Raw genomic sequence first — 12,666 nt, 5'->3', positions numbered from 1 at the left:
CACCTATGAACAAACAGTATCTTATATCTCTACATAACTTTTTGGTTAAAGGCCCTTAAAAATTATACCTAAGTCCACCACAGACTGACAAGGACACTCTAAGACTGAGATGGGAAATTCTGTCCACCCAACCAAGCATCTGAAAGGTCTCCCACCCTTGCAGATGGCCTCCCTTCCTATGCCAGAACCCCTGGCTGGAGTAAACAGAACAGGTAGAATAGGCTACTAACCAAGCATCAGACTCACTGTAATGAGAACAGACACCACCTACCAAGTGTTACTTATGTGCCAGGCAATGCCCATCTGACGGGTGAGCCAGAGCACAAAATCTGCCCTATCGAGAAGAACGCAGAAGAACCCCTGTACGTGTTATGACCAAATGTTTCCCACTAATCCTGGCATCTTGTCATCAACCACATGAAAAAAAGAAAGTTTTGGTTTTTTTTTAATGAAAATTTTACTATTTTTTTAATTCTTCTCAATTAGCACACATAGGAAAATCAATATTATCAAACATAGCCTTTCTAAAGATATACCATAGATTTATGCCAGATAGGAGAAAAAAAAAGAACTCTGCTCCATCTCAATTAAAAATGCAAAAGATTATGAATGAGAGTGAGTGAAAGTCGCTCAGTCATGTCTTACTCTTTGTGACCCCATCGACTGTAGCCTACCAGGCTCTCCTCTGTTCATGGGATTCTTCAGGCAAGAATACTGGCCATTCTATAAATCATATAAATATTTTTGGATCTGTCTACTAAGGAAAGCAAAAATAAACAAATAAGACCTAATTAAACTAAAAACCTTTTGCAAGGCAAAGAAAACCATCAACACAATGAAAAGACAACTGAATGGAACAAGTATTTGCAAATGACATGACTGATAAAGGGTTAATATCCAAAATATTTAAACAGCTCATAAAACTCAACATCAAAAACATTTTTAAAGTAAACAACCCAATTAAAAAATGGGCACAAGACCTGAAGAGACATTGTTCAAAGAAGACATACAGATGGCCAACAGGCATATGAAAAGATGCTCAACATCACTAATCAGCAGAGGAATTCAAATCAAAACATGACGAAAAAAACAAAAACACAAGATATCACCTTACACTTGTCAGAATGCCTACCATCAAAAAGACCACAAATAACAAATGTTGGTGAGGATGCAGAGAAAAGAATTCTTGTGCATTGCTGGTAGGAGTGTAAACTGCTGCAGTCGCTGTGAAATATAATACAGAGATTCCTCAAAAAACTAAATAGAACTATCATGTGATCCAGCAATCCCACTCCTGAGTATATTTCCAGAAAAAAAAAACAAAAACTCTATTTTGAAAAGATACATCTACCTGAATGTTCACAGCAGCATTATTTATAATAGCCAAGATATGTAAGCTACCTAAGTGTCCATCAACAGATGAATGGATAAAGAAGATATGGCATACACACAGACACGCACACAGGAATATTATTCAGCCATAAAAAAGGAAATTTTGCCATTTACAACAACATGGATGGACCTGGAATGTATTATGCATAGTGAAATAATTTAGACAGAGAAAGACAAACAGTACATTATCACTTACATGGGAATATAAAAAATAAAACGAATGAAAAAAAAATAAAAATAAAAATAAAATAAAACGAATGAATGAATATAACAAAACAGAAACAGACTCACAGACACAGGAAACAGTCTAGTGTCCACCAGTAGGGAGAGATAAGGAGAGGGGGGCAAGAGAAGGGTAGGGGATTAAGTGATACAAACTACTATGTATAAAATAAGTAAGCTACAGGGTATTCCCTGGTGATCCAATGGTTAGAACTCTGCACTTTTACTGCTGAGAGTGCAGGTTTGGTCCCGGGTCAGGGAACTAAGATCCAGTGAGCTGCAAGGTACAACAACAACACTGTTGTACAGGTCAGCTTACCAAAAAAGCTACAAGGTTATACTATACAACACAGGGAATAGAGCCAAAATTTTAGAACACCTTTAAATGGAGTGTAATCCATAAAACTTTTGGATCACTATGTCATATACCCAAAACATAATATTATAAATTAACTATACTTAAATAAAACTTGTTTTAGGGAGACCGGGATGGGGAATTCGTGTAACTCTATGGCTGATTCATATCAATGTATGACAAAACCCACTGAAAAATAAAAATTTAAAAAAACAAACAAACAAACAAAAAAACTTGTTTTAATTTAAAAAACACGAAACTTAAAAACATCATCAGTTGCTAATTATCCTGGTTAAAAATCGATACCGAATGAAGAAGCAGCTTCTCTATAGACACCATTGTTTTCTTTTTCAGATTCCAAAGTCTGAAATATTTGACATACCTTGTGCCACAGATGACGCTTCAATTAAGTCAGTCTCTTGGGAACTTTTAAAGTCAGCCTCCCTGGTACCCTCCTGATCATCCTCACTGTCACCTTGCTCATCCTCAGAGGATGAAGACTTCTCATCAGAGGAGCTGGCAAAGATGGCTTTGAATAAGTCCATGGATGGGCGGCCACCCTCTCCTTCAGTCTGTGAATCCACATCTTTGTTTACTCCCTGGATTAACAGTGAAATAAGAATCAGAAGTGAAGAGGCAAGGATGAAAGGAGCTACACATTCTAGAACACGGCACATGCACATACACAGGTACTTAACGTTTATACTCATGTGTGTGGGTCTCCATATCCACACATTTGCTAACTAAACAATGATCACTCACATATTATCATTTTGTGGTGTTTTTCTGATTCAATACCTGTAGACCACACTGACTGGTAGAAGCAGCTGAAACCTCTCAAAGAAATAGGTCATTAATCAGAGTTGCAAAGGACCCAGAAAAAGGCAGCAGGGACTAGCACAGTACCTCTGTCCTATTTTCAAAAGTCTATCTGAGGCTTCTATGGTGGTCCAGTGGTTAGGAATCCACCTTGCAATGCAACGGACACCGGTTCGATCCCTGGTCTGGGAAGATCCCACATGCTGAGGAGCAACTAAGTCTGTGAGCCACAACTACTAAGCCCACATGCCCTGGAGCCCATGCTCCGCAACAAGAGAAGCCGCCGCCGTGAGAAGCTTGGGCACCGCAACAAGTAGTAACCCCTGCTGCTACAACCAGAGCAAGTCGTCGGACAGCAATGAAGACCCAGCACAGCCAAAAATAAATAAACACAAATTTTAAAAAAAGTATCTGAACCTTTAGAGGTCCAAACATGAAAGGTAGTGAAGACAGCGTACTCATTAAAAGGTGCTGAAAACTGGGGACCTCCACACTTGGACAGCAAGATCAAACCAGTCAATCCTAAAGGAAATCAACTCTGAATATTCATTGGAAGGACTGATGTTGAGGCTGAAGCTTCAATACTGTGGCCACCTGATTCGAAGAGCCAACTCACTGGAAAAAGACCCTGATGCTGGGAAGGACTGAGGGCTGGAGGAGAAGGGGGTGATAGAGGATGAGATGGTTGGATGGCATCACTGACTCAATGGACAAGTTTGAGCAAACTCCAAGAGACAGTGAGGGACAGGGAAGCCTGGTGTGCTGCAGTTCATGGGGTCGCAGAGTTGGACATGACTGAGTGACTGAACAACCACACGATAGGGAGAGTGCGAGGGACACGCTGACAAAGTGGTCCTGGAGTTCCCCTCTGCAATTACAGGTCAGCCTTCCTAAAAGCAGCCCCAGGATGGAGGGTCAGGCTAGTGACTCTGTACATACTCCATCCCATAAACAGGGACAAAGGTATGAAGAAGGCATGGTTCCCACATCCCTACAGCTTATCACCGGACAGACAGGGGGTGACCTAAAGTGCTAAGTGTAAACAGCAGCCACAAGAGTGGCTGCGATCAGAATCCACTTCAGTCCTTCCGTTCTGCCACTGAAGAACGTAGGTCAGGAACGACACGAGGCTCTGTCAACGACGCACATGTGCTATACACACACACACACACACACACACGCTACACGCCCCGCGTGGGCCTGGACTCCACCTGGCGGAGCTCTCGTTCTCGGCCAGTGGTCCCTCCCATATCCCACACCACCTCCAATTTCTGAAGCAGAGCTATAAATATGTGAAGAAAACCAGTACAAGATGGAGTTTGTGACTGTGTAAAACCCTTTCCCATAGAAAAAAATAAAGGATCTCATTGTCCACTAAAAATAACCAGGGCACTGTGGAGTAAGGACTGACTCTAGAATTGGGGCTGAGATATAAAAAGATGAGCTTAGAACATCTGACTGTGCCCAGAAAGTGAGGACACACTCACAGCGTAAGAGGGACATACCAATGGCACACAGGAGCCAAACTGAATGGGCTTCAGCTAACTGAACCAGGACAGTTGGAGCGTTAAAATAAGTTGGGACTTCCCTGGCAGTCCAGTGGTTAAGACTCCACGCTTCCACTGCAGGAAGCGTGGGTTCAATCCCTGGTCAGGGAACTAAGATCCCACATGCCACACAGTGTGGTCAAAAAAGTGACAGTACTCAATTACCCCTGTGGATAAAATAGCAAACCACGGGTCCACAGTGATAGAAATAATTTGATGAGGGATAGGGTGTTTATATATTTCAAAGCTCTTAAATTTGTGTTAAAAACAAAGCAAAAATAACAAATAAAGATACTTAACTACAAAAGGGAAAAGACTAGCTTCATAGTGGAGAAGTCTGCAGATACCACCTTACTTGAGTAATCAAAGTTAGAATCAGGAACAGGACAAATCAACACCACACGCCACTTTGGCAGGACACTCTGAGACCACCGCAGCACCCCTTCTGAAGTGTTCCTGCCAAAAATGCAGGCGCGGATCTAGTCCTAAGGAAAGGCCAGATGAGCCCAAACTGAGGACTATTCTACAAACCACTGGCCTGTAATCTTAAAAAGTATCAAGATCATAAGAGTCAAGGAAAGACTGAGGAACTGTTCCAAGACTGCAGGAGACTAAAGAGGCGTGAGAGCTCAATGCAACAGTGATGCTATGCTGCACGCTTTTGCTATAAAGGACAGCTAGTGGGTCTCGAACGGGTTGGAGGACTGGGCAGTGGTAATGTATCAATGGTGACTTGCTGATTTTGATGGATGTACCGTGGTTATATAAGAGAATGCCCTTCTTGGGACTCCCCCAGTGGTCCAGTGGTTAAGAATCCTTGAAATACAGGGGACAAGGGTTTGATCCCTGGACAGGGAACTAAGATCCCACATGCCACCGGGCAACTAAGCCTGAGAACCACAGCTAGAGAGTCCGTACACCGCAAATGAGAGATTCCACATGATGAAACACAGATCCGGTGAGCTGCAACTAAGGCCCGATGAGGCCAAATAAATACATGAAAAGAGAATGCCTTTCTTTAAAATAAAACGTGGGTGTGATGGGGCATCCAGCTGGCAATTTACACTCAAGTGGTTCAGGAAAAAAAAAATATCTACACTGTATCTAAACTTTCAAGATTGTTTCAAAATTTTAAAAGCTATAAAAATATCAGGAGAGAGGCTAACAGTGAAGCCCAAGAAATCATAGCCACAGTTCCCCCATAAAAGTCATGTATTTGATATTTCTATGACAAGCCACAGACACCAGAGTCGCACGCATGGACCATTACTAAATGACAGTTTGCAGACAGTCCTGACCTTTAATAGTGTCTGCATTATTAAATGTCCCTTGGGGTGGGAAATGGCAACCTACTCCAGGATTCTTGCCTGGAAAACGCCATGGACAGAGGAGCCTGGTGGGGTATAGTCCATGGGGTCGCAAAGAGTCGAACACAATTGAGCACCTGAGCAAATACGCACATTATTAAATGTACATGAGTATATAAGACATTCTACCCTTAGACAGTCACAGAGGATGATTTCTTTTGTTTATATTTTTTCAAGAATATAATAAGAGCTGTACTGAAATTAAACAATAACAACATACACCAAACATACAACAATGGTATCTACAAAGCTCCCTAACCACCACCACCCCCACCTTCCACCCAAAGTGTGCACATTAACAACTGTGGTGAGGCAGGGAAAGAAAGTAAGCAACTCAGAAAGGGGAAGAGACCCTCCTAGGGTCACAAGCTAATAACTGAAAAAGCAAGAACCAAGACATTTCAGCCATAATTATCTAAATATCATCCCAACATGATTTGAGAAAATCTAGAAGGCTTTCTAACCCAATGACCATATCACAGAGCCAGAACCCCTGGGTTTTACACCATTAAAGCCCAAACGGCATGGTTCCAGATCCACGGTGGCATGGGGGATGGCTGCCGCTGCTGGGCTCAGCAGGAGGGGGACTATTTTTTTCTGACCATAGGAGCTGTGGTTCCAACAGTCTGGAGTGAATGTCACTGCTGTCTTCCCCAGCCTGCCCTCCTGCCACTTGACTCCAGACAGAAAAAGTCACGGGATGTGGAAGGCAGAACAAGGAAACAAAAGCCCCGACTTTCTGACTGGAGGACTTAAAGGGCATGTCGGCAATATCAGGAAGAGGAGGAGCTAGATAGGGTGATCCAGGGTTAATGGGTTTCTTTCTGCCTCACCTCTGAGCTCAAGGATCTGATTTTAAACAGCAAACCAAAGCCTTTGATAACAGAACTATGGGATTAACTACCAGCCAGGTCCCAGACCAGCCACAAGGAAGAGCACACACAGGAAAGATCTGAAGAGCACTATAAAGGCTTTGAAAACTAGAAGAATATTTCAACCAAGATGGGTTAGAACTTGTAGCCTGAACCTAATAGGTCCATTGTCCACTTAAGCAAAACAAAACAAAACATTGAGATTCTCCTTAGAATTTAAACAAGACCCAGAATCTCATAACATTAATATTCAAAGTATCCAGAATGCAATCCAACCTTGAATAGGGAAAGTGTTAGTCGCTAAGTTATGTCTAACTCTTTACGACCCCATGGACTGTAGCCTGCCAGGCTCCTCTATTCTTGGAATTCTCCAGGCAAGAATACTGGAGTGGGTAGCCATTCCCTTCTCCAGAGGATCTTCCCAACCGAGGGAACGAATCCGGCTCTCCTAAATGACAGGCAGATTCTTCATCATCTGAGCCTCCAGGGAAGCCCAAAAAGCCTATAGCACCTGACATTCCCAGGCATTCTCCCATCCAAGTGCTAACCAGATCCCTGCTTAGCTTCTAAGATCAGATGAGATCGGGTACATTCAGGGTAGTATGGCCAGAGACAAAACTTACTTGGTACACAAACAAACAGGAAAATCTCAACTTGTAAAAGATAATCAACAGATGCCAACCTCAAATGACAAAAATCAAAATGACAAAAATGTTGGAATTAGAAGATAGATTTTAAAGCAGCTATTATAACCATGCTCCAAGAATAGAGACAAATGAAAAGATTTTTTAAAAGTCTTAGCAAATAAATAAAAGATATAAATACAATAACCCAAGTTAAAAATTCACTGGATGGACTCAATAGCAGAATGGAAATAACAGAGAAAAGACTCAGTGAACTTAAAGACAAATCAAGAGAAAATATCTGATGTAAACAGAGGGGGAAAAAGATTGACTAATGGAACAGAGGCTCAGAGACCTATAGTACAAGTTCATTTAATGTCAACAGAGTCTCAGGAGAAGTGTGAGAATGTGTGCAGAAAAATGCATCTGGGGGAATTCCCTGGCGGTTCAGTGGTTAGGATTCTGCAATTTCACCGCTGAGGACGTGGGTTCCATCACCAATCAGGAAACTAAGATCTCATAAGCTACTCTGTGTGGCAAAAAAGAATTTTTATAAAAGAAAAATATTTGAAGAAAATAATGGCTGGAAATGTCCCAAATTTGTTCAAACACAAACTTAAAGATTCAAGAGATTCAGCAAACCCCAAACAAAATAATCTCAAAGAAACTCACACCCACATACATCGTTATCAAACAGCCAAAACTGAAGACAAAGTGAAAGTCTTAAAAGGAGTCAGAGGAAAAAACCACATCATTACAAGGAGAGGAACAACAATGTGAATGGTCACAGGTTTCTCATCAGGAACCACAAGGCCAGAAGGAGGTGGTAGGATATTTTTAAAGAACTGAAAGAGAAGAACTGTTGACCCAGAATTCTACACCCAGCAAAAATATCCTTTAGGAATGAAGATGAAATACAGGATATTCTAAGATGAAGGAAAATTAAGACAATTAGTAGTTGGAACTGCTCGGAAAGAAATGCTAAAGAAAGTAAGGAAGGAAATAATAAGAGGGAAACTTGGAACTTCAGGAACAGAAATGGTAATATCCAAGCAGATTAAACATATTACCTCCTCAGCAGTTCTCTGAAATATGTATAATGATGGAAAGCAACAATTTAAATATTGTCTGCGGAAGCTTTTAGAGAATACATATATTAATATGTAGCATATAAGACAACATAAAGCAGGGGGGGTAATGGGATTGCACATTCCACTCAAAGTGATAAAATATCAACTCTAAATACATGGTGAAAAGGTTATGTATGTATATTGTAACTCCTAGGGCAACCACTGAAAAAACAGTAAAAAAAAAAATAGACAAATTAAGATGGAGTATGAAAAATTATTAAAGTAATATGAAAGAAAGTAGGAAAGGAGAAACACAGGAATGAAAGAGTGGGAACAGAATACAGATAGTAAAATTACAAACCAAAACCCAATTTTATCAACAAATTACATTAAATGCAAATGGTTAAAACACACAAAGATTAAAACACACAGATTATCAAAATATATTTAGAAATAAAAGACCTAATAACAATGACACACTGTTTATTAAAAACCCACTTTAAATGTAATGATAAACAGTAATATTACATAATGATGAAAAGGTCAATTCACCAAAAAAATACAACAATCCTGGGAATTCCCTGACAGTCCAGTGGTTAGGACTCTGCACGCTCACTATCAAGGGCCTGGTTTCAACCCCTGGTTGGGGACTGATTCTGCATGCCTCACAGAGTGGCCAATAAACACATAATACCTCTAAATAAAACAATCCTCACTGTGTATGTATCTAACAAGAAAAGTTTCAAAATACAGGAAACAAGCACTGGGGAATACAGTATGGCCATTTCTTACAGTTACATCTGTATGTATGTATTTCCCACCAATCCCACAATTAGGTATGTACCCTACAGAAGCGTCAACTTAACGTTCACACACAAATCCACACGCGAATATTCACAGCAGCCTTATTTATGATAACCAACAGCTGGAAACAATTGTATGTCCTCAAACAGTGAACAGACCAAGAAGCTGTGATGCATCCACACAATGAAATATTGAGCAACAAAGAGGGCACACACAGTACCGAGGGGTCTCAAAGGCATGGCACTCAGTGGGAGAAGCCAGTCTCAGAAGGTTACTTATGTATATTGTCTGATTCCATTTACATAACATCCTTCAAGGAATAAAACTACGGAAACAGAGTTGAGATCAACGGTTGACACGGGCTTAGGGTGACGGGAGGGTATGACTACAAAGAGACAGCATGAGGGAATTTTTGAGCTGATGGTATTGCTCTGCATCCTGACTATGGTGGTGGTTCCATGAACTGATATATGTGCAAAAACTCATTGAACTGCATGTTTTTTTAAACAGTCAAGTTTAAGGTATGTTAAAATAATTTTAATGAGGCTATTAGAAATAAAACCAACTTTTTATTAAGCTCAACTTTTAACTATTAAAGCAGTCTTTTTTTTTTTTTTTTTTTTTCCTTTTTGCAGGGGGCACACCTCACAGCTTGTGTGATCTTAGTTCGCTGACCAGGGATTGAACCCGAGCCCCGGCAATGAAGGTGTGGAGTCCTAACCACTGGCCTGCCTGGGAATTTCCACAGCAATAATTTTTTAAAAACCCGATGGATATTTTCTCTACAGTTTCCACAAAAATGAAACTTGTTACTTGAAAAAAATCATACTTTCTACATAATACACTGAGTTTTATTTCAGAGTCTGACATTCAGTGGAAGCCATTCCAGGTAGAGATGTTGATGACCTCTCCTCAAATGATTAAGGCTGTGTCTGAAATTGTTGAACCGCAGAGCAGACGTGGACAAACTACAGCCCATAGGCCAAAGCCAACCTACTGCCTGTTTCTGTAAAGTTTTCCTGGAACACAGATAAACTCATTTTTTCCCCCATATTGCCTGTAGTTTCTTTCACACACACCAGCAAAGGTGAATAGCTATGGTACTGTATGGCTCTCAAAGCCTAAAAATTTAATATCTGGCCTTTCACAGCAAAAGCTTGCTTACCACTGCTATCGAATAATAACAAAGCATCACCACTGGGAAAGGCAAAGGCCACAGTCAGCCTGGCAAAGAGAGCTTGAAAGCCCTGAATACCTTATTCGAGACTGATTCCGTCGCACGCTCTTCCTCTTTGTTTACTAATGGACTGGGCTCTGGTTTAGCTGGACCAACTTTTGATCTAGCCAAACTTAAAAATTCACTAATGGAATCTTCTTTCTTTTCTTCTTTAGAAGTATCCCATCTGGATGGTTTTCTTAATTCTGAAGGGTAGGACACAGACCTAATGTCAGAATCAGCAAGCAAAAGGCAAGCTCGACATTATGGCTCTTCAATTCATTCAAGAACATCAGTGAGCCTTTATGGTCCAAGCACTGTGCGAGGTGGTAGGAATGTGGCAGATGCTGAAGCAGAGCCCCATTCACAAATGGTGTACACTTGGACCATGTCAGCATGAGCTGATGCACTCATATAAACAGTCCTTTTAACAGGAGAGTCTGCACTGCTTGCACCCTTTACCTCTGTCTTCCCAACAGGGTAGGGGCTGGGACCACCACCAGCACACGGACCTGGGGAAGCCCTACTCACTGTCGGAAGCTCGGTACTGTGAAACTTTTTCACTTGGTGCTTGAGTCACAGGTGAGGAAGCTGTCTCAGGGATCGTCAGAAAGTTGAAGACTGAGTATTTGTCACGTTTCACTCTCGGTAAGCCAGCTAAAGTTGAACTGGGGGTTGAAAACGAAACATATATATAATTTTAAAAACAACTGCAAGGATAAAATCAAATTCCTATGAAGCTGCTCATCTGTTTTTCACCAGTAGCCATTCTACTTGACTGAAAAGATCCCTTAAGATGTTCTTGCCTCTCAAAGCAATTTTAGAACTTAGAATGTCCAACTTTAGGAGTCAGGAGCTTTTTCTTATTATAGTAAGAGCCAGAATTTAACTTTGACAATGAATTTCAATGAAGAAAAAGTTCGATTGCTAAAAATATGCTTAAGTTGTCTGACAAAATCTCTGATTCAACTGGAAATGCTTTCTTGCCATGTTTACAATCAGATAAGTTGTTGAACTCATGAAATGAATCAGAAAACGTAAGTTTCATTTTAAACTTAAAAGCTTCTGCACAACAAAGGAAACTATAAGCAAGGTGAAAAGACAGCCTTCAGAATGGGAGAAAATAAGAGCAAACGAAGCAACAGAGAAAGGATTAATCTCAAAAATATACAAGCAACTCCTGCAGCTCAATTCCAGAAAAATAAATGACCCAATCAAAAAATGGGCCAAAGAACTAAACAGACATTTCTCCAAAGAAGACATACAGGTGGCTAACAAACACATGAAAAGATGCTCAACATCACTCATTATCAGAGAAATGCAAATCAAAACCACAATGAGGTACCATTACACGCCAGTCAGGATGGCTGCTATCCAAAAGTCTACAAGCAATAAATGCTGGAGAGGGTGTGGAGAAAAGGGAACCCTCTTACACTGTTGGTGGGAATGCAAACTAGTACAGTCACTATGGAGAACAGTGTGGAGATTCCTTAAAAAACTGGAAATAGAACTGCCATATGACCCAGCAATCCCACTCCTGGGCATACACACTGAGGAAACCAGATCTGAAAGAGGCACGTGCACCCCAGTGTTCATCACAGCACTGTTTAAAATAGCCAGGACATGGAAGCAACCTAGATGCCCATCAGCAGACGAATGGATAAGGAACTGTTGTACATATACACTATGGAATATTACTCAGCCATTAAAAAGAATTCATTTGAATCAGTTCTAATGAGATGGATGAAACTGGAGCCCATTATACAGAGTGAGGTGAGCCAGAAAGATAAAGAACATTACAGTATACTAACACATATATACGGAATTTAGCAAGATGGTAATGATGGCCCTATATGCAGGGCAGAAGAAGAGATGCAGAAGCACAGAACAGACTTTTGAACTCTGTGGGAGAAGGGGAGGGTGGGATGTTTCGAAAAACAGCATGTATATTATCTGTGGTGAAACAGACCACCAGCCCACGTGGGAGGCATGAGTCAAGTGCTCGGGCCTGTTGGGCTGGGAAGATCCAGAGGAATCGGGTGGAGAGGGAGGTGGGATGGGGGACCGGGATGGGGAATTCGTGTAACTCTATGGCTGATTCATATCAATGTATGACAAAACCCACTGAAAAATAAAAAAAAAATTAAAAAAAAAAAAAATAGCCAGGACATGGAAGCAACCTAGATGCCCATCAGCAGACGAATGGATAAGGAACTGTTGTACGTATACACTATGGAATATTACTCAGCCATTAAAAAGAATTCATTTGAATCAGTTCTAATGAGATGGATGAAACTGGAGCTCATTATACAGAGTGAAGTAAGCCAGAAAGATAAAGACCAATACAATATACTAACACATATATATGGAATTTAGAAA

The 12,666-nt window shown here is 40.8% G+C and overlaps 1 protein-coding gene across 2 annotated transcripts in view; it reads right to left on the bottom strand.

Moving 5' to 3' along the window:
* GPATCH1 (G-patch domain containing 1) overlaps window positions 1-12,666 on the bottom strand; it is a 57,005-nt gene that overhangs the window by 9,149 nt on the left and 35,190 nt on the right. For both annotated transcript variants that reach the window (XM_065920561.1, XM_065920562.1), the window contains 3 exons: window positions 10,819-10,955; window positions 10,327-10,493; window positions 2,352-2,568 (listed from right to left, as the gene is read on the bottom strand). In XM_065920561.1, the coding sequence (XP_065776633.1) occupies window positions 2,352-2,568; window positions 10,327-10,493; window positions 10,819-10,955 (521 nt within the window). The remainder of the gene's footprint in view (window positions 1-2,351; window positions 2,569-10,326; window positions 10,494-10,818; window positions 10,956-12,666) is intronic.

The sequence above is a fragment of the Muntiacus reevesi genome, chromosome 2 (genome assembly GCF_963930625.1).
Source record: "Muntiacus reevesi chromosome 2, mMunRee1.1, whole genome shotgun sequence".
Lineage (NCBI taxonomy): Eukaryota > Metazoa > Chordata > Mammalia > Artiodactyla > Cervidae > Muntiacus > Muntiacus reevesi.
This window is presented reverse-complemented; position numbering and strand designations above follow the sequence as displayed.